The sequence below is a fragment of the Ammospiza nelsoni genome, chromosome 4, assembly GCF_027579445.1.
Source record: "Ammospiza nelsoni isolate bAmmNel1 chromosome 4, bAmmNel1.pri, whole genome shotgun sequence".
NCBI lineage: Eukaryota > Metazoa > Chordata > Aves > Passeriformes > Passerellidae > Ammospiza > Ammospiza nelsoni.
Genome location: NC_080636.1, coordinates 41,124,689 through 41,150,503, shown reverse-complemented (window position 1 = coordinate 41,150,503; position 25,815 = coordinate 41,124,689). Strand labels below are relative to the sequence as shown.

The window sequence follows — 25,815 nt, the reverse complement described above, 5'->3', positions numbered from 1 at the left end:
CCCCTCACACATGAGAGCCCCCCAAACCGTCATGAGAGCCCCCCCTCACACACAAGAGCCCCCAAACTCCTCACACACGAGGGACCCCTCAGCCCCCTCACACATGAGACCTCCCCCAAGGCCTGCTTTCCTACCAGGAGCTAAGATCAGCAGAACGAGACCTTTTTAAAAAGCTTTCATGGGGCTTCATCAGCTTCTGGCAGCCTTTACCCACCCATCCCAGTCCCCCAAACTGCTCTTTGCTGCACCATATCCCCACACAATGTACAATGAGGCCACTGAGGCCTAGTCTCACGGTTTGTAGAGCACTCACAGGAAAATCTGCTCCTTCTCACCAAGGCTCAAGCATCCCAAATTCCACAGCAAATTCCTCAAAGTTTCTTCTCACAGGAGTACAAAGCAAATCCCACAGAACGGGTGACCACCTTCCTCCAACCACCCTCAGAGAAATGAGGGAGCTGTGCTCTCTCCTGATGGGAAATGAGGAACACCTGGCACCTTACCTAACAGTCCAATGTCCAGGACTAAACCACCTTTAGAGAACCAACCCAGACCCTTCTATAATAACTCAGCTCCAGGTGTGGTTTACTCTTTGGAAAGGTAAAGGAGAATAATAAAAAATAATGAAAAAAAGCCATACATGTGAAGTCACTGCAGCTAAGCAGCTACAACAAAGCTGGAGAAGGGCTTTTGGCAGGGACATGGAGTGACAGGACAAGGGGGAATGGCTTCAAATGGACAGAGAACAGATTTAGATTGGATATGAGGAAGAAATTGTTCCCTGTGAAGGTGGGGAGGTCCTGGCACAGGCTGCCCAGAGAAGCTGCGGCTGCCCCATCCCTGGAAGTGTCCAAGGTCAGGTTAGACAAAGCTTGGAGCAACTTGAGATAGTGGGAAGTGTCCTTACACATGGCAGAGGGGTTAGATTAGATGAACCTTAAGGTCCTTTTAACCCAAAATTCATGTATCGTGTATGGTTCTTTATCAGTCATTTCTAACTGGTGCCACAGGACATATTCACTCTCTTGTGTCTTCCTTCCAAGAGCTTTGGGTCATTCACTCTGACATTCAGTGACTTAATTCCTCTGGCCCTGCTGCTCCCTGTGTACAGCTATAACCATTGGGCCATGGATACCTACCAGCAAAACCAGTCAGCCACCCTTTCCTAGGCACTCCGTAATAATAGCCTTGTCACTGCTGTTGCCATCATCATCATCATCATCATCATCATTATTATTATTATTATTATTTCCTCGAGGTAACAGTATCAGAAGTACCAAGTGTGGCTATGGATGTACTACAACTAGGATCATCCAGGAAAAAGTCATCACATTATTCATTCAGGAGGGTACTGAGGCAAAGTAAGTGAGGCAGAATGATGACAAAACAGAGGGCAAACAATGGAAAGAAGGGATAATACAAGTGTATGAATGGGGCCTGGGCTTGATCACAGCAGGTGGAGTAGGACATTGAAACCAAGCCTGTGTTCCTCATCAAGGAGTCAAACCAGTTTCTGTGTCCAGGAGGTCCAGAGGGGAGGGAGGAAGGTAGGCAGGATGCATTCCATCCCAAAATGGCAATGCCCAGACAGATGGGTCACACTCCTGTGCTAGAGCCCATTCCCAGCCAGATGCTAAGTGCCCACTGCTTCCCACAGCTCTCACCCTTCCTCCAGCACATCTAAAGGCTCTGGATTTGACATTGTCATTCCAAGCTATGCTGTCAGGCCCAGCAAGGGGCCTAAAAGGCAGTTTAGTTGGTTCAGGCTTGCCACAGACAAGGCCTCTGCTGTGTGCAAAGCAGAGCGCTCTGTCATGGCCATGTGTAGTGAGGTGTGGTGTATTCCCACCCCCAGCACACTATCCAAACCTCAGTACCACAGGAAACTGATGAGAAGACAAAGCTTGGGTTCTTCACCATCTCTTCCTCTTGACCTATCCTCAAACCATTCCCAGTTATTGAGGTAGTTCGGAGTGGCCCCTAAGCTGCAGGGCTCTGCTTAATAGTGCTTTTATTGATAGCTGTTGGCAGGCAGGCGTGATTTTCCTTGCTTCCATCTCACCAAAAGCCAGACAGCCCAGAAATATGAGTCTAAACGAATGAGCCATTAGTGCCAGCTGGCTATTTCCAATTGAGTTATATCTTTTCTGTATTATATTACATTGTTGCCTAGAGGTCTTTTCTTCTGCACTAAATTTCCCTAGCTTGCTTATTTTATTATCTGAGTATCACGATTGAATAGTGTACAGCAGGTTTTGTGCATTTACTTCCAACATGTTGAAAAAGAAATTGCCATTTCTCTGAGGTCTTTGCAACAGAGACGCTGAATTACACTTATTATAGGGTGGCATTTATGGCCTTGCCTGACAATAGAAAGGTACCAGAAAAGCTGTTGCAGATTCCGGACATTAAGTCACTGGAATATTGAATGGTCCTGGTTGGTTTCTGGCTGGTCTCCTGGACAGACATTATTTCAGTGCTGAAGAGAGAGCCCTGGGCAGGGACAAAACTTAAAAATAAATATGTTGCAGAAACAGCAAAATGCTTCATCCCGTAGGAAGTGGAAATACTTCTGTGGGAGGAGACGGGTAAAATGGCATATGGGAATTCAGACCTGCTTTGATAGTGACAGGACTTCTATATCCCTGACAACTTCTAAGCTTTAGCCTATGTCTGCAACCATCTTCAGAATCATTTTGCTATCAGACTTGAATTACATTCAACAGAAATTTTTTTCTCATTACAAATCACCAAGTACATCTCCAAATTTATACCAGGAACTACATCAGAGTCCAAGTCCCTTAATGTACTAAGCTTGTGCCAAGTCTTCACACCACTCATGCTCAGCGCTTCTTTAACCTCCCCATTCCACTGATTACAGCAAGCATTTTATCTACTTGTTATGATTTCAGATGCTGCCTGAACTGTTACATCCATCATTAGGAGAATTTTTTCCCCTGCAGGTTGCTGTTTGCCTGTACATGATGTATTCCATGCACACCCTGAAGCATTGCCCAAGTCACAGAAAAATCCCGACCCTTAAATTGGGAATAGAGATGAAAAACAACCATGAAAAACAACCAGGTGGGATTTTTAGGATATGTGAGTGAGAAAAATGGTCAGACTTTCACATCAAGAATGTACTTACACTAGAAATGCTTCTAGTATCATTACATGTGTCTGAAAATGGCCTTCTTCTGCCAAATGGAAGCTGGGTTTACTTTATTTCCAATGCCTATAAACTGTGTTATTCTGAAGCTTTCCTCTGCTTGTCTGGATGTAAATCCTTCACATGGTTAAGTGCAGTTCAAAGAAGATATGTGCAGCAGAAGGGTATGACTAAGCCTATGCTGTGTCTGTAACATCTCTATACTCTCACCTGCCACTAAATTCACATTTTATTTTTTGACTGCAAAAGAGAAAGAAGGAGAAAATTACAGTCTAAAGAGGAAATGGAAGACATATACACAATATTTCTCTCCCTCACATTCCCATTTTCTCTCTCTGTAACTGCTGTTTCATTCCCTGAAACCAAACTCTCATGAGAAGTTGCCACTCATGTGTAAAAATATTCCAGAAACTTCTCAAATGTTATCCTGAGTTATGAATCAAAGGCATCTCATTCCTCACTCATCTGACCTACGCTGACTCCTGAGGAGAGACAAACTGGCTGGCAGAAGTGAAGCAAAAGCAACGTTTCTCATAAATACAAATATGCATTTTTCTAGGTTGTGCTCAGATTCTCCATCATCATCATTATTGTCACTGCTGACAATAACAAGTGGGTGCTCCAATAAATTGTCACAGAAATGATGAATGACTCCTGTGGGGTTATTTCTGTGTGATGGTGGGACACCTGATCAGACTCTTGCCACAGTGTAACATAAAGTCTGCATTATTTTATGAAAATGAGCAGTTCTGGTCAAAGCCATTTGTGCATAGCCCAAATGACCTCACTGCAGATGTACAAGCTGTGCTGTGGACATCTCAAACTGTCAATCATCTCAAAGGGACTTAGACCCTAATAATATCTGCATTGTAAATCCAAATCTGGTTTAGCTTACTTCCCATTTGCATCTTGAAATTTGCTTTGAGGAGCAACAGGAATAAAGTAGGCCTTAACTATCTTCCATAGCTCCCACAGGAGCACTTGCTCCCTGAAATGTGATGGAAAGCCTAAGCTGAAGAGATTTATTTCATGTTGTGTGTAGGTAAATTCTGCCTCCTGGAAGAAGAACGTAAGTGGAGGGAACTGACTCCAAAAAGAATAAACCTGAACTCTGTTATCCAGCCCCCCTGTTCTGGAAGGTAATAAACCCCCAGCACTGGCCTCTGCAAGCAGATGCTAATGAAGGGTGGTGGACACAAGTTTTTCCAATCCTGAACTCCCCTTTTCCATCACAGTTCATTACAAGCTGAGGACACCACTTACCTGACTGGTCACCTCTCTTGTATCAGCACACTGAGTGTTTTCAGCCCTCAGAACAGAGCACGACCTCTTTGTAACCAGGGCCAAAGGACAGGATCTCACAGCAATGACCTGGGAACAGGTTGTCCAGAGAAGCTGTGGCTGCCCCATCCCTGGAAGTGTTCAAGGCCAGGCTGGATGGGGCCCTGAGCAGCCTGGTCTGGTAGAAGGTGTCCCTACCCATGGTATGGGGTTGGAACTTCTAGGTCACTTCCAACCACAACCTTTCTGGGATTCTATTATTATAAGAACAAAACAGATTTTTTTGTGCTCATGGACCTGGAGTAGCTCCCAGTAATTTTGGTACCATCTCCTAGTGCAGGTAGTGGAACTATCTTGGGCTGGCTATTAAACTTCTGTTACCCCTTTGTCAGCTCTTAGGTTCAAAAAAGTCACCCCTGGAAAAATAAATAACAGGACCTTTTGTTGAGTCCCAGGCTGTGTGTGTATGCTCTGTAGCACCACATTCAAACTGTAAAACTGATACCTTGCAGTTACATCTTCTCCATCATTCATCACCATCTCAAATCTCCCTTTGTCTAACTGCCAGCTCAGAAAGATTCATCTAGTATCTAAACATCAGATCAGGTTCTTTCCCCATTTCTAGGTCAATACCAGTGTCAAAAATAAAACAGAAACCCCAGTAACTCTGGGGTTGGGTCTTTTCCTGGGAAGGATTTCTGGTGGTTTTACTTTTTTTCCTCTTTGCCTTTTTTCTGAATGTACAAAGACAATATAGTGCTAATATTTTACAGCTGTCTTACCTTTGAGGTGCTGACAGATGCAGGAAGCTAGGTTTAGCTAATATAATTAACTGTGTGACATTCAGTACTCCCAGGATATTCCTGCTCTGTGAGGACAGCAGTCTGTGGCTGCTGCCCTCAATTGGAGTATTGCCCTCAGAACAGTGTGATGTGCCTTTTAGAGATTTGAGAAGTGCTGCAGAGTTCCAGCTGCCAGGACAGATGTGAACCTGGCTTTTCATAGGGAGCTCCCCTGGGGCTAATGCTGGGCTGCTAGCAAGCTCAAGACTCCCTGAGCTCTCCTTATATTCTGGCCATAAATCCTTCACAGGCAGCCTGCAATCACTGTCATTGAGGAAAGGAAACTCACCCTTGGACCTAGAAACTCCTGCCATCCAATAACTTTGTGGCCTTGGGCAAATGACACACTGCCAGGATCTTAGGCTGAAAGCAGGGAGGCAGTGACACCGAGAGGAGTAATTAGCTAATGCTTTTAAAAGGCTCCCAGTCAAACACCAGGGCACAGCAACGCTGCTCCCAGGAACACTGCCTATTGTTCCAGCTGCTGCTGCATCCTGGGAACGGGTCTCACATGAAAGAGTGACACACAAAAGAGAAATGGAAAAAAAAAAAAAGAAGATGGGGGAGTAGAATTTCAGACCTACAAGTAAATGATTCATTCCAAGGAGTGGCACACGTTGCTGTCAATGAGATAAATGGGGTTTCATGTGGGACGAAGATGAGAAGGTTGGGAAGAGAAGGAAGGTAGGGCAGGAGCAGCATGAAAGGCAAGACGCAAACATCCAGACAGAGGGGCATGCAGCAGCACAGGGGCGTTTTGGCAGAGCAATGAAAGGATCTTACAGAGGAGAAGCCTCCACCTGCTGTCTCCTCTTGCCATAAAAATGTTTGGATTTTGTGCCAGCTACTCCTCCTCAGAGAGGAGTAGCGTGAGCTGCTGAGACCTCTTAATGAAAACTGGAGTCCTTATTCTCTGGCTCTTCCACTCTCCCAAGTATTCCCCTTACATCCTCTTGGCAGGCAGTGTAAGACTCGTGGGATGCAAAGTAGCTCTGCCTTGTCATGTGTGAAAAGCTGGGCTTAACTGGGAAGCTGTTTATAGAAAGGTGTGAACGTGGTGAGACACAAATACTGAGATCCCCATTCAACTACAGAGAATGAACACCCAGTGCAATTCAGTCCTAGCATTGGAAACCCACTGCGAAGCAGGGATCAGTAAAACCCCAGGACCTTTTAAGCCTCAGTTTTTCTATCTGTTCACATATTGAAATCCTCAAACACATCCATTTGTTTAAGAAAAGAGACTTGGAGTGTTTTTTGCTCTCAGCTTTGTGTTAATTAGTGCTTGACATTTTTAAACCTTTGGGGCACCTTTGCTTGATGTATGCACAGGGAAAGGGATCCTTCCTGCTGTTGTCAGGCAGATTTTGACCATTTCTTAAAAACTGCATCCAAACAAAAAATAGATTCTTCCCTACTTATTTTTCAGTGAAAAAATGGACGAGAACCGTCTCAGGTATTCACTCAGTAGTTACAGCACTGACCTTGCACAAGGAACGCATGCTCAGATTCCTGGCCTGAATGCAAAAGACCAAAACCTCCTACTCACATCTCCCAGATCCCTGTCAGTGGATCTAAATCCAGGCCCTAAAATCAGCCTACTGCTGCTGTGCTTATCTGGCTCCATCACAGAGAATGTAACTATTTAAAGTGCTTAGATCCCAACAGGAGACTGAAATGGTGCCTCCAAAACCAGACCCCACAATGATGTGCCAACACCCTCTCAGACGCTGGCAAGTAGTTCATATTCCCAGGTTCTTCAAAATACTTATATGGAGAGTGTTTAAATCTTTAAGAGAAGGTAATTTTGTTCATTGTCAAAGAACCCTGGAAACCACTGGTTCTCCAGGGTTTAGAGAGATGATGTGAACATTACCTGCACAAAGAATAGCAACAAAGGCTGGAAATGGGAATTGCCATATCAGTCACAAGTGCACAAATTTACCCCATATCCTCCAGGCAGCGCAAGGCCACCCAGAGGATCAGAAACAAAGTCTGCAAACAAAAGGCTGGCCACGCTACCAATCTCTCTTACTGTGTGTAAAGGTGCCCTACTGTATCCAAAATCCTTTTAGAGTAACTTTTCAGTATGATTAGATTTATCTTTGATTAGGTGTGTCTGAAAGTTCATGGAGAAGAGGAGGAATGGAGGAAAGCCAATGTCATCCCAGTCTTCCAAAAGGGCAGGACAGGCCAGCAGGCTGTTCTGCCATTCAGCCAGACCTGGACAGGCTGGAGAAGAACTCAGAGAAGCCCAACTAAAGCAAGTGTGGGGTCTGACAGCTCAGGAAGAACAACTCCATGCACCCACGCAAGTGAGGGCCCGACCTGCTGGGAAGGGGCTCTGAGAAGGAAAGAGCACTGGCAGGAGCTGTCCAGACAGTCTGTGGAGTCTCCTCTGGAGATGTTCAACTATGCCTGGACATCACCCTGTGAAACCTGCTCAGGATGAACCTGTTCTTAACAGAGGGCTGGACTACAGGATCCACAGAAGTCCCTTCCAACCCCAAACATTCTGTTACTTTGTGATTTATGGACTGTGGGGGTTTCACATGGAGTCTGCTACAAGAGAAGAACACAAAGCTGTCAATTACTCACCTACAACATATATTATCTGTCACTAATCTCCTTTACAACCAATTTTCCAATTACTTTATTAAATCATCTTTCCCATTTACTAAATTATATTACTTAAAAGTACCTATTTTCAATCAAAAAATACCCATATGACAGCGCAAATGTCCATAAGGGTAAACTCCATAAGTCTTCCTGTGTTGGTGGAGGGTTGATTTGAACCACTGGAAAAAGAAATGTGCACCTTTACAACTTCTGATTGTTTCTGTCTTGGTTGGGCGATCCAGTGGCTTGATGATTTAGAATTTTGATAACATAGTGGGATATGAACAAGACTTTTCAAACATACTTACTCATTGTGTTTGTAATTTTTTCTTTATAAAGAAATGGAATTCTTTATAAATACTTCAATGCTTGGAATTGAAGTATCCACTTGAGAAACTTCATTCATCCATGAAGATTTCCATAACTCTATTTGCTACAATGAACAAAGCAGGCAAATTTTGGCATGACCCCACTTTTGTGCTTTACTCTCTAAAAAGTTTTGTTCAGAAAAAAGCCCCAGAAATCACCACTTTTATTTAGGGAGTAGATGTTTAGGTGCCTGTTTTGTCTGAGAAACCTACCCAGGTACCTTAAACTGAACTCTTGCTTCTGACTCAGTACTTACCTCTCCTTGGTGTGCAGGACACAATGACAGCTCTGAATGATGTTTAGTTCAGTTCATGTCTTGCTCTAACATGACGTGGGTGCTTGGAAGCACTCTCTTCTACATCTCCACTAAGGGTTTGACTTGTGTTTAGGTACCAATGTTCAGCAATTCCTTTATCTAATGAGCTGTAAGGCTCCCCAAGGCAGACTCTTACCCCTGCTCCCAGGCTGGCTATTGCTAGCAGGGTCCCTTGGTGTAACTCAAGGTCCTGTGAGTGTCACCACCCTGGGCAGCTGCCCTCTCTGAGAGCCAGCCCTGGATGCCTCAGCAGGGTGGGAAAAGGAGTGGCAAGAGAGCTGAGCAGTCTCTACTTCCCCAGGGCCATTCTGTTTGCCATGGGCTCTCTCCCCACACAGTGGCTGTGAATTAATGAACTAATACTCCTCTCTCCCCTGCACAGGCTTGCTGGCTCCTGGGAATTACCTGACAGTGAGCAGGGGACTTGGTGACAGACAGACACTGCTGTCAGTCCTGCCCTGACATGAAACATCACCTTTCCATTACAGGCTGACTTCAGAGGATAGCAGAAGTAAGAGCAAGGCCCTTGGCTGCAGTAAGGTGTGTCAGATTCCTGATAAATGCTGTGCTGCAATTTAACACAACTTTTCAGAGGGTGGCTACGCACACTCAGCCCTTGCTATTTTAAGGAAGCAGCCCTGTCTCAACTACTTGCCACATTTAGCCATTTAACTTTGTTAACTACTCAGAGGTCACTGTGATGAAAAAGGTCATATGGGCCTAATTCCCAATTAGTTCCTAAGATGGTCCAGTGTTGTGGTGTGTTGGTATGTTCTGTTTCTTCCCCCCCTTTGTTACGATGGTTCTGTCCTCCCAGTTTTCCCCACCCTAGTTTCTGTCTATTATTTAGTTGCTATGGTTGCCCCCATGTCATGTAATTTCCCCACCCTGTATCTCCTAATATGTATTATTTTCCCTCCTCCCTGGGCCCAGTCAATCACTCCCCACCACTCCCAGTCTTCCAGAATGTTCCTCTCAGTGGGAGTAGTGATTGGCTGAGGTCCCGGGGCCCCTCCTTTATAATGTATCGATTAGTTCTCCCTTACAGTCTATTATGTTAAGCACGTCCCCTGACTTCCCCTGATTGGTTTTTTGTAAATCCCACCTCCAGTTACCACCTCCCTTTATAATCCCATGCCCAACTTTTTTTTTCTCTCGCGGTCACTCCCTGCTGGTCGCCCCCCGGGACATTAAACTCGTTTGACCCCAGAGAGTGTCCGGCTCTTTTCTGCTCCGCCCTATTCAGCAGCTCTACCCCGAGACCTTGTCCTGCAGGCACAGCCCAAGGCTTCTACCGCCGAGGGGTGCTTGAAGCTGCCAGCCCTGGGGCCTTGCCACCGGGGCTGACACCCCCTGCTGCAGTGGGACTGTTGGCCACCTTCTCAGCTAGCCAGGTCACAGGGTCTCCGGCCGGTCATCGCTGCAGTCCAGCCCAACAGCTGGGTTCTGGAAACCGCTTTGAAAAAAGAATGTGACATTTCTGTAACACAGAAATAGCGCTCTTCTATCTCTTTGCCTTGGAAATCCTGTTTTCGATTAGCTTGTCTTTTTTTTGCACTGATTTTCTTGCCCCACCCTCTGATTAAATGTTCTCCTCTTCTCCAAACTTACTGTTTGCAGTGCCTTTGGCCTGGGCTGGGTCTGGACAAGCATATGTTAGAACAGGCAGCCCTGGCACTGCTGTTCTGCAGCATGTGAGCACACAGAATTCCTGCCTCCTTCCACACGCACGCTGCCTTGGAAGCAGATCCTACAACCTGTCCTGCTCAGCCACAGGCATCTCTGCTAGAGAGGGAGGGGAAGAGAGAGAAGCCTTCCCTTCCTGTGAGGCCTGGATGGGCTGCAGAACTACTAAGTGTCCCCTTTTGTGAGGAGCCAACCTCCCTGTACTCTGTACAGGGGTGTCAGCCCAGGGCTCTCCCTGCAAGAACACCAGCTTTAGCAGCTGCACCTCGCAGCACTGAACTCCAGTCCACCCACTCCTCTCTTTTACCAATAATCTGTAAGGAACGAAGAAGTTGAAACTCCTGAAGCAATTTGGATCAATTCCTCAATTACTACAGTTAATTTTTTGACTAATGGTGTTTTTTTATGATGGGTTATGTATAAAGTATGACTGCACAAATTTAAGAAGAAAGGAAAGCCTTGAGAAGCATGAAGCAATTCTGTTTTCTGAGAGAATAGCCCAAGGAGATGATAAATTACTATGGATTAATAACTCACTGAAGAAACAGTGAAGTTAATCTAGACACAATGAACTCTGGATTTAATATACAGCCCTAAGAGATGGTACTTTTCTTCAATGTGTCCTGGGAGGCCATTTTTAGAAAACAGAATCAATCTGATTACCTCAGGTGTATGTACAGGGTATTTTCAAGACCCAGGAAATGGTAATTTTCAGGCCCTGAAATATTGTGTTCGTTACTTATATTAAAAATGGAATAAATGAAAGCACTGGGCTCCCTTTTGCTCAGAACAAACAGCCTCTTCTTGAACACTCCTAAATAGAAAACAGTATTACAAAGCCCACCAGGAGGCAGCAGATTAAAATATTTGTGCTGTAAAAGAACAACCATTAAAAAACCCCCAACCAGCCCCCAAACCCTGGTGCTCTCCCAAATGTTCAACCTGATATGGAAGAAATGTGTTCTTCCAGCCCCCTGCTGAACATTTGGTTTTATCCACTGATCTCTCTTCTCTGCATACCTGAAATCAGTAGCAATTCCACTGCTGTCAAACAGCTTTATGCAGGAGCATGGTTAAAATGGAAATAAAACTGATTTCTGGAATAGCATTCACTGGAAAAAAATGAGCAAAAAAAGTAAGTAAAAGTGATATGACAAAATATGAGACCTCCCATTAGACTAAACTGCTTTTGCTCCTTCTGGGGTTTAGTGAAAAATTCCAATCCCCTGAGCACTCTCCTGACTACCTTTTTTGTTTACAAAATGCCACCCAAGAAGAAGAAGCACTGGAATTGTGACCAACCCAGGACAGGCTCTGGCTACCTGCCACGCCAATGCCGCTGCTCCAGCTACGCTGCCTTGGCCCCGGTCCAGCTCTGCACTCCCTGACCCAGGAAAGCTGCAAGTTGTTTCCTCTCCTTCGTCCTTCTTTTTTCTGCTGGTATAAAAGACTGTCCTCAGTTGGTGCTCAGCATGGTTTAAGACAGCCTGAAATCACTACAGACATATATGTAAGCTTTTAAACTGGTGCGTTATTTTAAATCCTAATTATTTATAGACATAAGTGTATTTTATATTTCTACATGTATGTTTTTGTATTCCTACATATATTTATGGTATTATATAGCATACAATAACTTATCTTATAAAGTCTTGTGTTACAGGCTGAGCATATATATGAAATACAGCAAGGCAGCAATAGAAGTGTTGGAACTACCTAAAACATTTCTAAATATGGCCCTAAGAGCACAAGGTATGTGCACAGTCCACCAACAAAGCAGAGCTTGAGCAGCGTGCCATCAGCCCCAGGAAAGGCACTTAGGAACCAACCAAAGGAAAAACCACAACAGCAAAAGCTTGTATGTTCAAACCAAAAATTCATCTCCTAAGAAAGTGCATCCGTGCCTCTGGCGTCTTAATTCAAACAGACACTACATATTTTCCACTGCAAAGATCACAATTAATTGGAAAATTAAAAGACAAGCACAATGTCAGCAGAAATCACAAATTTATTAATTCTTAAATATATCAATCATTTACCATTATGGCAAGAAATATGTACACTGTGTCCCATGGTAAACTGCAGTGTTCCAAAATGACAGAAGTGTATAATTCAGTTGTGGTGGAGAGAACAAATCACAAGTTCCTCACGTCTTGGTGTGGAAGACAAACTTGGTCTACAGTAATACATCAACACCACATGCTATGTTAGAAGTATAAAAAAAACACCCTACACCTAATTGGTTAATTTTAAATACAGTTATGCCACTTATAGCCGCTTCACAAAAAAAAAAAAAAAAAAAAAAAAAAAAAAAAAAAAAAAAAAAAGAAGAAAAAGAAATTAATGAGAAAAAAATGAGGCCATTACTTTTTTCACAGATCCCATTGGCAGGTTAATATGGCTCAACACATTTATTGTAGATGCTTACTTTAAATATATATTGTTTAAAATCATGTAGTAATTATCAGAGAAGCTTAAGTCCATCTACCATACATCCACTAGTAACAACATCAACATGTTTAAGAACTGCTTCTGATTAGTAATCAACACAGAAAGGTGAAATGATACAAATTAGGAAGCTTTCCCATTTTAAAAAGTTCTGCCTGCCGAGTTGTAAATTTTGGACGGCTAAAAAGGACACTGACTCAGACACCATGCACTGTACAGCGCTGCGGGGAGCAGGAGTCTGCTGCCAACAGAACCACGGGGAGAACAGGAGCAGCCCAGCCTGGCCTTTCCTGCAACAGTGGAAGGGAAGAAATTGAAATTCTTGCCAGGGTGTGTTTTTACAGCAACGTGAGGGAAGGAGAACCAGTCCCTGTTGCAAAGTTTGCATTCTGTGCTGCCAGCACGGCGTTCCACCCTCAGCCTGGAGCCGGGACAAGCCTGTCGGGATCGCCAGCCTCGACACGGAGCGCTGCCAGGGGGGCTTGAGAAACCACGAGTGGACTGAGGGCAAGAGGGGGGGACACAAACCTGTGGTAAAGTGTGAGGGTTCCACGGAAAACCCATGTCTCCGTAATTCATTTCCAGAGAAGCAACAGCAGCAGTGTAATGTAAGTAAACTCTTCATACTTAGCTTTAAGGCCTAATATTTCTTGAGTATATTATCCACACAACTGGTCTATACATTAACCCACATATTATATTTTTTAAAGCCTCCTTAAAAAATTTACAGTACATCCTAAAAGCGATAAAAATCTTTCTCTTTCCTTCCATTTTAATCCTCAAAAACTGTCTCTCAATTATCACTTAGTTCCTTACAATTTTTAATTTTGCTTAATTATCCAACAGAACCATTCAGTTAAGCAAAATAAGAAAGCGAAAAGGACTCAAAAGAAAAACGGAAGTTGCTGACTCACCAGAACACTGACAGTTAATTCTGGAGTGGCCAGGCCAGCAATGAAGAGATTTTTCCAGTTTACAAAGACTAATAAACTAAAAAGGCTGCAGCTGGTCCAAAGCCAAGATATTAACACTTTCCCATTTATCAGTGATTTTGTCCATCTAGGATAAAAATCTGTTTTACAGTAATGGAGCTGCCAGCGGAAATCCTAACCATTCCTGCCAGAACCAAAGCAAAATCCTGGGACTCAGGAGAAAAGGAGAAGTCAAAAACCAGTTCTTAAAAAAAGACGGTAAAATATACTTTTTCTTTTTTTTTTTTCCTTTTTTTTTTAATAAACACGTTAGATTTTAAAGTTGTCTGTCAAAATTTATGTCTTGGCATAAATGGAGCAAGTGACAAATGTATTGTGTGTCTACTGCTGTCCATCCAATATCTCTTTTTTGTCTTTTACGCCTTGTTATTCTCTATTTGCATGGAACATCACCTTCATTGAAATGTTAACAGTGTACAGATGGAATATACAGCAACGTGGTGCATCACAAATGTGTTACATGAAGAACCTTCACAACTTCATGCACTCAGAAACATGCATGAAGAGAACGGGATGGCCAAGATGGTAATCAACCAGGTGCGTTGGGTACAGAAAATGCAAGAGCGGCACCGCTGATATTTTAGCTAGGAGGAAGGAGAAAAAAACAAACAGATTTCCATTACTGAGGTAACATCATCACCAGATAACAACACATGCTCAAGTGTTAGCCAATGCTATTGAAAAAAAAACCATCTTGTCGAGGTCACTAAACATGATACTGGGGGAAAAACAAGGGAAAAAACCTCCACTCAGGCAAAGCATTCCTTTATTTATCAAACCACTTAACAGACATTTTCCATCTTTACAAGATGCCAGAGAGGCTGTGAAAATAAAAAAGAAAGCTGAGGCAGGAAGCCAAAGTGTCTTAAGGGATTCCTTAAGGAAGGAAGGGTAGAATTCAGCCGTGAATCTCTGGCTGTAACTTCACTTCCTCAGCATGGACATCGCAGGCACTGCCATGGACTGAGGCTCTTGTACAAAGATTGGACCAAGTGCCAAGGAAGAATCACGTGTCATTCACATGCAAGATATGCCAGGGCCAAATGCAGAGAGAGAAGGAAGGGAAAGGAGCTGGAAGCAAGTATGGAGCTAACTGAGGTTGTAGCATAATTTGTATTACCATAGCATCTAGGGGCTGGAGCCGTGCTGGGATCCCTCTGCGCTAGGCACTGCACAAACACAGAACAAACTCTTTACTCTGCATTCCTGCTCTCTGGCACTGTGCTTATCAGAGTATAAGAAGGTGTGAGCAGTGATCAGGGAGAGAACATAAGCCTCACTGAGGCTGAAGTTAGGTTAGGGAGTCACTTTTAGCCCAGCAGCCCTTTGACCGCCCATATTGGGCAGGTGCAGTCTCCAAGGACAAGCAGACAGCTCTGCAGAAACACATTAGCACAGGTCCCTAAGAACATGGATACAGAGAACAATTTCCTACCGTCACTCCTATCACTCACAGAGAAACCATGGACCAGACAGAAACCCAAGTTTGCCCCATCTCACTCACAGCAAAACCATGAATAAAATTTGTTTATAAACTAAACACATACTTGTGCTCATATCCTTTTTCAAGCAAGTTCTCTGCCACAAGGTAACCTTTCCCTGTACCTATAGCTACCAAAGAGCTCAGTTCTATCCTTAGACTTATGCACACTCCTTCCTGAAAAGAAGGAAGCTACTGTGCTTGCAGCAACTGGTTTAACACCATCTGGGATGCTGTGTCTAGCAGATCACAGCTATAACTGTTTTTGCAACTTTATTAGATTTGAAATTCATCTTCAGACACGATGTGTAAAATACTTTTTTATTATGGAACTGCCATTATTGTGCGTTGGTAATAATTAAGTAAGTAGCTGTAGACTGTATAAATTTCAAATAAAGGAACTAGAACAATAAGTTAATTAAGTTCCTTTAGTTTTCCAGAATGGAGTTATTGCTGTTCTGACTGGGAAAAGCAAAGGTGAAATATGAGACAGTGTAAAAATGTTCAGGATGAGTTATAGAAGAAGATGGGTCTAGCTAGGCGCTACATGGGAATCTCCCAGTCAGACTTAGAAGATGGGGAATAAAGAAAGAATGGCAATGTTTGTGCTGAAAGGGGAGTCATCAGCCTAGAGCAGACTCCCTAGTGCTGAGCACAAGCAGTAGGACTGATCTCATATAGCATACTGACACTTAGGTGGAAGGCACTATAAAAATAAAAGAAAACAGGAGCATTGTGCAAGGAGAACCAAATAACCTTGAGGGCTGGGTAATCCAAAAATATTACATGGAATAATAGGAAGTGCAAAGCTCTGTAGAAATTTCTGTGTACTCACTGGCTGGAAATGAGAGTTGAGGGTAAATAGGTGGCTGTCTGAGATGCGCTGCAGATGACAAAATCCAAAAATCATGCAAGAACAGAGCAAGGAGAAGATATTGGGGAATTAAATAAAGCCCTGACTACAACTGGACAGAGCATTTCAGAAGAAACCAAGCTAATGGAAAGGCAAACCTCCAACAAAAAAAGTAAGGAGATAAAGTAATAGGAAAATGGAGATCCTATCAGACAAAGCCATCTGAGGTAGGGCTGGCTGTTTACCCTACAGAAGTAGAAGGTGGCAATGATCTGATCAGCCTTCCTACAAACCAGTTCATGTCTGCACACCTAACTAGTGCAGGAGAACAACCATGGCATAGAAGAACCAAGGATATCCTGAAGATGACCGAATTTTACACTGGAAAGCAAGGCTTGGAACCATCAGACCAACGCTATTTTGGAACAGTGGTAGGAGCAAGTCCAAAAGCCTCCCCTGAATTCAAGATGAGAGCTGGTTATGGGATTTATGTGATATTGTTGCCAATGCTACATACGTAGGGCTATGCTGCTAACTCGGGGAATCTCTCCTTAAGCCTCAGTCTGGCTCTAAGGCTCCTCTGTGACCCCTTAAGCTTGGACACCCCTTGCAATCCTGCAATCTCGTCTGTCTGACCCCATTGGCTCAAAAGATTCACCGATACAGAAACCACTCTGCAACTGCAAAAAAAATACTCCGTGGTGATTTTTCTTCTCCTTCCACCCTTGGCAGTCACAGAAATCCAGATTTTTATTAGGGAGCACAAGCAGATGCAAAGGACATCCTATAGTACCTCCCAAAAAAGACAAAGGTGGGAAAAAAAATCAGAGGAAAAGATTAAATGATTCTCTAGTCCATTTCATGTCACTGTCCCGTAAAAACTGACTGTTCAAGGGTGCAGTGTGCCAGGTGAACCTGCTTCACTTGGGCTTTCTGGTTCTACACACAACCAGCTCAGATCCCTTGACAAACTCCTTTTGAAGACCTCAAAGATTTACCTAAAACTGCATTTCAAGGAAGAGTAACTGCTCTTTGAATACTATCTGTTGAAACACTGGCAGTGCAGCTGGAATGCAGAAACAAACATTTGGCTCCTGTTCCCATTGGCTTCATATTTTGAAATAAAAAGTTATCACTAAGTAATAAAATTTCTTTTTTCCTAAATAAGAAAATAATACAAAATCATCACCATGGAAGTTTAACACTTCATTCTACCTTATTTCTTACTTCATCAAGTATTATTTTATATAGGAGAACAGTGTTGCAAGGAGTAAAATATGAGACATGATGGTTCAAAAGATGAAATCTAAGCCCTTACCATCCATGCCAGGAAATTCAGCCACTCTCCACATTAAGACACCTGACGCAAATGGAATTGTATCCTACACAGAGGACTCACAACTGAGCAAAGCCAGGCCTGGAGCAGGCTGCCTATTTGGGAAACCACCAGTCATTGAGGTTTGGGCTCATTTGCAGAGGCTGCTGAAGAAGCAGAGAAGCCAATGGCCTGAGCAGAACCTCCTGAGCAAGCTGTGACTCTTTATTTTGTTACTGCAGCCCCAAGTGTGCTGTCATTAACCCTGGTGACAATGTGGTTCAAAGAACTTGGTCACTGCCTGACTCTGAGGGTGTGGCAGGGCCTGGATGAACAGCAGAGAGAAATGCTGATGGGAGGAGAGATGAGAGACTGTCCCACGGGGATGTCAGAACTGCCCAACAAGGAATACTCAGCAGTTAGGCAGAGAGACTGTGGGGAAAGAGATAAGAATGTGAGAGGGACTGAGTTGGCTCAATTTACAAGGTAAATGTGTAAACTGGCTAAAACCCAACTTGCAGTGAACATACCTAGGCCTGGGAAAGTAGAGGTGGCTGGAAATCACTCTAAATATTAGTCAAACTTCAGTTTTTCCTAATAGTGATGCATTTTACTTGAAACTTTCTGGTTCTGACAGCTCCATATATCCTACTGCTTTTTGTTTTCCCAGGTTTTCCAGCAATTGCATTCTAGGTTTTCTAATCCTGTTTTGTGTGACTTCTATCAAGCTTTCTCTAGCTTAAAACACTTTCCTGATCTTCAAGCTGTCAGATCAGGGACCGAGTTGGATCGGTGGGCACCAGAGTAGAAAACAACAACCAAAAAAGCGCATTATTTTAGAAATCTTGTCACCAACACTACACACAGCAGTGGGTATAACACATAATGAACAACCACAAAAAATGACACTACCAGAGGACGGCTCGCGGTTTTTAAGGCCCAAAGCAGCTACTGGACTACGTGGTGTGCCTAGGAGGAGTGAGCTGGTGCTGGGGCAGTTCCTTACTTGATGGGCACGGTGGGCGAGCCCGAGCGGTGGAAGTGCACGTTCTGCCACTTGCCGTCGCGCCGGTGCCAGACGCGTGTCTCCTCGGACTGCATGGTCTTGGGCATGCCGCTGCTGTCCATGTACTGCGTCAGGCGGATGTAGGCGATGCACGCCGCGTCCTCGCCCACCAGGTGCACGTGAGGGTTCAGGATGATCGTGTGGATCGGCTTGTTGCTTTTGGACAGAGCTACCACACACACACACACACACACAAGAGAAACCACATTTGCTCTGGGTAAGCCAAAAGAACTCATGCCAACCTGTTTTACACGCAAACATATCAGGCTTAGCAGATACAAAATCATAGCTAGGGCTTTATGATAATCATGCCTACAACTAAAATATTTTGTAGAATGAGCACAGTCACTTACTATACGCTACTTAATGAGCAAATATGTTTAATCCATGCATGTCACAGACACATTTTATGAAAAATCCTTTCCTTAGGATTTTTTCTCCTGAGAAGCTGAGAGGCCTCAGGAACAAAATGTAAACATTGGTTATCTGCTGCTGTGGAATGCAACAGGTGGATCTGTGATTGATCTCATGTGGTTCTTTCTAATGAATGTCCAATCACAGTCCAGCTGTTCAGACTGACTTGGTCAGTCACAAGCATTTGTTATCATTCCTTTTCTATTCTTAGCTAGCCTTCTGATGAAATCCTTTCTTTTATTCCTTTAGTATAGTTTTAATAAAATATATATAATAAAATAATAAATCAAGCCTCCTGAAACGTGGAGTCAACATTCTCGTCTCTTCCCTCATCCTAAGACCCCTGCAAACACCGTCACACATGCACATATATGGATTATATAAAGTGGAGGGCACCACACGGAGTTTCCCAACGTTTCAGTTTCCCTATTGCGTCTAATGACATTTGTACCCAATATTTTCAGTTAAAATAATTAAAATCTTAACTCGTTCTTAATTTTGACTTTTTAGTTCCAAATACCTGAAATTCTCCTCTGCCCTCTGAGGTGCCCTGTGATGTGTGAATGAGCGCAGCAGAAGCAGACTGAAAAACACCTGTAGCAGAACTCTGAAAAAAAATAATACTCCCTTCCCCTGCCCAAGACAATTAACTAACTCCCAGACCAAAAAGCTCATTAGATGAGAGACACACAGTCACAAGGAACAGATGAAGATTCAGAGATGAAAATGGAATATTTACCATTTTCGAAGTAAAACCGGTGGAAGTCCATCCCTTCTACCAGATTACCCAAAGCTTCAGGTTCAAAAGATGTAAGGCCAGGATCACAGATTTTTCTATGGAAAAGAGGAAATTCTGCAATGAGCACACGTGGTTAGGGATCACTGCTTTGGAGAGATAATTTTAAACTGTTTCTTTCATGCCTATCAAACATTTCACCTACTCATGCCATCACATTGGAAAAGAACAGAACTTAACATCAGGAGCAGGCATGGAGTTCTGGTTTCAGCTCAATTAGTAAATTTGGCAGCTTACTAGGAGTGGACCACATTTCACATAAATCATGTTTTGACCGAAAAAAAGACCCACAAGTCAATTTATTACAGGTAGGAATTTTTACTTGTGACAATGAAAACCGTGGCTGTGCAATGTAAGGGATATTTTTTACACCTCACATCATGATGTAAGCCAGAGTTAAATATTTTCTTCTAACTACACTGGAGTTATACTAGCAGCTCTTCTGAAACTGGTGATGTATGAAGCCAGGGAAAAGCAGCCATGCACATATCTTGTGTTTCATGGGGTCATCTAGGAAGGCATTTCAACAGTACCTAACTCCAAGCACAGGCACTCACACATAAATGTGCATATTTACACAGACAGTGTCAAATACCCCAGCTGTCCTCACCCCCTCCAAAGGAGGAGCTTACGTGTAAGCTTCGAAGTCCCCGTTGTTGATGGCTTCAATCAACTGCTCGGTCACCTTGATAATCTCCTGCTTACGAGCTGGGGAGAGACACAAACCCAATCTTACAGGGGAAGGCAAAGTGGAAGGCGACAGCTGCCAGGGATTCTGTCACCCCGCAGCTGCCACAACCGCCATCTCTGCTCCTTTCTACGACCAAAGGACATGATGTTACGTTGTTGCTTTACACTGATTTGCCTTCAGTGCACTCCTGTATCCACAAGGAAATTACACATGTCAAGATCAATCCACTTCCCTATTACACTTCTAATTATCTTTCCTTCACTGGAGGATCTGCTGTTTAAAAAGCAAAACAAACCAAGCCCAACTCTAGACTTCAAACTCCAGGGAAGCTGATTACTGTTTTACAGCCAGTCTGGCTGTAGTAGCTCTGTTGGCAAGCAACAGTTGTACAACAGCAACTCCCACACATGAATTTGACCATTAACAAAAACATGCCTGGAAAGTTAAAACTGAAAGTGCAGAGTGCGATCACATTCTTCTTGAAAAGAAAATGCTGGGGAGCACACAGAGAAATTACCTTTCCAATGCTGTGCTCAAAACTGACACTGTGGTGTTAACCTTCTCCTTAGTGCACACCTAAAGCATTCTGATGAAAAGGACCAAAAAGAAACCAGCAAAGAAAAATGTGATGGTGAAAAAAGTGGATGTAAAGGTCTACCAAGGCTTTTTGTGAGCAGCTCTTGACTGTTAGCACTGTGGCTAAGAGCATTTCAAATATGAACTGCCTTATCTTTCACAAAGATTGTGGGAAGAACAAAGACTTTTAATGAAGAGAGCAGCAACGCCTCCATCATCATTGGTTTCAACAACATGGGGCAGACTGTGTGGACACTGCAAGGCATTGCCAGCACCAGCCAAGTGGTGGGATGGCTGAGTCAGAAATAATGGTGCAGTCCTACAGAAGGCTGTCAAAAAGAGATCCAGAACAAGCAGACCTCGTGCAGTGAGGAAATTACCAGTTCTGCACACAGCATCTCACATACATATAACTGAGCTAAAGGATTTGATTAAATAACCCAGTAACACATCTCAATCAGAGACAAGGAAATTACAGACCATTAAATCAGACAGTGGGAAATGAGGTAAAAATCTCTGATCAGTTGCTACATAATCATGAGCTCATGTTAGTGGAAAACGATATAAGCAATTAATATGCCTGCAATGGTACTGTAGTTCCCACACACAAGAGGCACAAAACCACACGGACACATAATTTGTCATCACTGGGCTCAAGACAGTTGGCAATATTCCCCTTTTCACTAATATCAGTCATGCCTTTGCTGAGTTTCACCACAGTACCTTTGATGTTGAGATACACAAGATGTAATTCCACATCAATCCCAGAAGGAAGAAATTTAATTGTGCTGCCAAATTGCTGGTTTTCCTGGTTTTAGCTCCAAAATGAAATTGCAGTGGAACCTATGTTTTCATGAAGCTTTCTGACAGAAGCCACCTTATAGTACCTAATGGGGTTCCAGCAAAGTTTGCCTGTAGCCACACGGAGGAGAGCTGCGTCTGCAGACGTATCCATGGGATGTCAAACACATCCATCAGGAAGCTCCAGAGGCAGCAAAGCCAGCAAAGGAGATTACAGCACTTATCACTGCCTCCAATCAATCACCATCCAACTCCAGCACTGGTGTCAGCATTTGTGGAAAGGCTTCACAGCTCCCAGTGCAGACTTGTCAGGAACAGGAAGATGTTGCCCAATCATCTGCCTTTCAACTCAGTCCTCAATTTTTCTACAAAATTACAAGCATTTACATGAAACTATGAAAACCACTATGTTACTCTCACCTTTCAGTGACACACAATTACACATAAACTAGAAAATTACATTTCTTCCTATTTAGTGATCTGCTATGCAGTTTCACTGGCAGTGAGCCAAAGGGAGAGGTGAAGCACAATTCAGAGAGAGGAGCTCCAGAATTGATTTATCCTATCGTGCAAAATTCTCTGCCTCCTTCCTAGCCCTTACTCAGTACAAGAACAAGGCAGTGTGAAATAACAGCAGACATCAAAGACTAATTCAAATACTCAGGAGCCACTGTGATTTTGCACAAACCTCCTCCTCATTGTTTTTAGCTTTTATGCCTTCTCATGTGGGTATTTGTGGGGATGCAGGGAGCCAGACTACAAACAGAGACCAAAAGTGTTACTGCTTCGTTGTCATTGAAACAGAATTTTAACCTGGAAGGAGTAAGGAAAAGAAAAAAGATGGGAAAACTGAAATATAACAAGAAGAGAACTGGAAGGAGACTGGAAAGCAGCAGAAGGAAAATACAGCTGTGACTTGGTGGCCATGTGCATCCAGTCAAATCCCTGCACCTTCCCTTAGTGCAGATGACGAAATAAGGAGGGCACTGGACATAAACTAAGGTGAAATGGTATTGGTAGGAACAGTGTCCTGCTACTGCAGACAGCATCTGACACAAATAACTGGCAGTTCTTAGAGTGGTAAGAAAATTATCCAATTTTCATTCTGAGTTTGATGGACTCCACATAACATGTGCTCTTCGATCACTCCAGGTTTTTTTTCCATCCAAACACACACTCCAAACTATACAAGGACAACACAAGGCATTAGGGAAGAGGCATCTGGCCAGTTCCCATCTGCCAGATAACTGTCACTTACAATCACCATTTGCATTTGACTGTTTCATTATTTATTTTTTTATCCAATAGTAAACTTGGCTTGTATTGAATTCTAGGACAATTATGCTGTTTGATGCACAGTGGCAATTTCATGCTATTATACTCTTCATTTGATGTGCAGTCAGGACTCCCTAAATAAAACTACAGCAACTAAACTTCCTAAACAAAACTGACAACTGTAATGAGATTCTGGTAAAACTGGTTCAGCTACTTTTTCCACAGAGTGTGGTCAAAGTCAGTTCAAAAAGTAAAGAAAGACTGACCCATCTATAGTTTTTTAGAATATGACAATGGCTTTCCACAGCATAAAATATGTACTCTGTACACAAAGGATAACTGAACAAAAATACACCTGGTGTCTTTCAAACAACTGAGGTGTGAGGGAAGAACACTGTTGACAAGTCAAAGGTGCTGAGCCATTTTCCTGAAAACCAGAAGGAAACAGACTGCAGATCTAGCAAGCTTGTGTGGAGAAGATGGTGGCTTTGACATTCTTTGCTCAGAATATGGGTCAAGTAAATACATTGCAGAAAAGACCATGGACCTGTTCCTTACAACACCTTTTCCCCCATTGGCTGAAGGAGTTAAGGTAATTAATAGGGGTTTAGCAGCTAAAAAAATAAACCCCCTGCTTTGGCAAGTGAGTAGGCATATGACTAAGACAAAGGCAGTTGAAACAAAAATATTATGAAGAAGAGCTATAAAAAGACCAAATAATAAGAAAAAGAACAAACAAGAACATTTCCAATCACTGGCTAAAATGTTTTCTTCAGCATTGCTGCAGCACATATGTTAACTTTAAATGAGTCATTAATCTCTAGCTATATTGCACTACCTTTTTTCCTTGCTCAGCTACAGGGTGAGGGACAATCTTTCTAAATTAAAGACCACCATTAACATTAAGATTTAAACAACATAAAATGAGGAGAAACACCATTTAAGCAAAAAACATCTAACACTATCAATACTTTCAACCTACAAGGAGCAGTCCCCCAGGCAGTGAAATCAAATATCACAGGAAAAAAAAGGATAAAATAGCAGCAAAACCTGCCGTTTTCCAGCAGGGAACTCTGGCTTTTCTTCCCTTCCTGTAGCCCCAAGAAATATTTATAAACTCAACCTACAAGAATCACACAGAAATGACAGATATTTTGGTATTTTGATTGCAGAGAGAATGTGCAGTATCAAAATGAGCTGTAGATATGTGAAAATGAAGCCTTCAGAAATATCTGTAGCTAAAACTTCATGGTTTTTGACACACAAGAGAAGAGCCCTTGTAACTCACTGGCCACCATATTACCCATCATTTTTTTCAAAAGTGATCCCAGTGAAAACAGTAACTTAAACCACTTTATGCTTCAGGCAGATATTGAAACACCTTTCTCCTGCCATCAACCCTTCAGATGCCTGCCTGTGTCTCCACTGCACTGCAATGCCTAAGCAGAGAAGCACCTCTCCAGAAGAACAAGGTAACCTTGTTCCATATTTGCACACACACTTGGAGATGATTAAAATGATTTTGCTTCTGACTTGCTCACATGTTGTTTCTCAAGGCAAAAACCCTTAAAACTTTTCAACTGGGTACTCTTAACTCTATGGATCTCTGTACACCTCAGATTGGATTAATCTCACAGCATTTTGGACACATATAAGTACAGACAAGTGAGTTTGTTCTCTCAGCTCCCCTCCCTAAAAGTCAAGGGAGAGAAATCAGCACTTTCAGGGCAGAATTCATCATATCCTAAAATAGATTTTTAAGACAAGTGTGACTCATCTGACCTATTTGCATTGGCTAAAGGCAGTCTAGACAACCATCTCAAACACAGATATCTACACTGTGGAGGAGAGTTAAATCAGGGGGACAAATCCTCCCGCTGTGCTGTTGTTTTAAAACAGGACAGTTGGTATTGAGATGACAGCGGTCTGCTAAAATGGAATAGCACAGCAGGGGGAACCTGGCCTCACTTCCCATCTGAACATTGTCCCAACAAACACCAGTTAGATGGAAAGCACACAGCCAGTCAAATTATTTCTATGCTCTGGAAACAACCAAAGTCTGAAAAGAAAGAGGAAGATACTAGAAATTTTACCCTGTGTTGTATAACAAGTTCTGGCTGTGTGAATGTACCAGATTTCATTCAGCTTTACAGCATGGACTGCTGAACATCACACAATGTTCCTACAAATGATTCTCATGACACCAATATTTGAAAATTCTCTGCTGATAACTCTTCTTGCAATTTCTGCCACAAATATTCCAACTAAATAATTTCTGAAAAGAAAATAAATGACTGACTGGGTCTCAGATCGATATAAAACCATCTAGACTATAGATGACAAGACATGCTCCAGGGAACTTCTCATTTAAGAAGTTTATCAAGATTCAGCATACAGAATGCCAGCATTTATCTCTTAGCCCACACTGAACCTTAAAGTTTGATAGGGACTAAAACATCTGAGCTATCATCTCACATGTGCATCTTTTTCCTAGAACATGCCAATTCCAAAGAATAGCACTGATTCATCCAATTATGAAATGGATGGATGATCTGCAGAATTTTATCAGGGTTATTTGGTATCTCCCACCTATCTGAAAACTGGTAAGCCTGCAACTGCCCTAAAAAATTTTTCAATTCTTTAGCTATGTAGGCAAATATCTGAAAAAATTATCCCGGAGCTTTTCCACACTGTACTGACAAAACAGATCCAACAAAATTCATATGTCTATTTCAATTCAAATTAAGAAATTTATCACATGCCATACATAGTATATTTTTATTTGTATGGAATCAATTACGTCTAAAGATGCTCTCTCTTTATGTC

General features: G+C 42.8%; 1 protein-coding gene across 1 annotated transcript in view; it reads right to left on the bottom strand.

Moving 5' to 3' along the window:
• Positions 1-12,272: 12,272 nt before the first annotated feature.
• CAMK2D (calcium/calmodulin dependent protein kinase II delta) overlaps positions 12,273-25,815 on the bottom strand; it is a 191,492-nt gene continuing 177,949 nt past the window's right edge. The window contains exons 27-30 of the mRNA XM_059469837.1: positions 20,279-20,354; positions 19,590-19,684; positions 18,377-18,605; positions 12,273-14,891 (exon numbers count right to left, since the gene is read on the bottom strand). Of these exons, the coding sequence (XP_059325820.1) occupies positions 14,885-14,891; positions 18,377-18,605; positions 19,590-19,684; positions 20,279-20,354 (407 nt within the window). The 3' untranslated portion in view covers positions 12,273-14,884. The remainder of the gene's footprint in view (positions 14,892-18,376; positions 18,606-19,589; positions 19,685-20,278; positions 20,355-25,815) is intronic.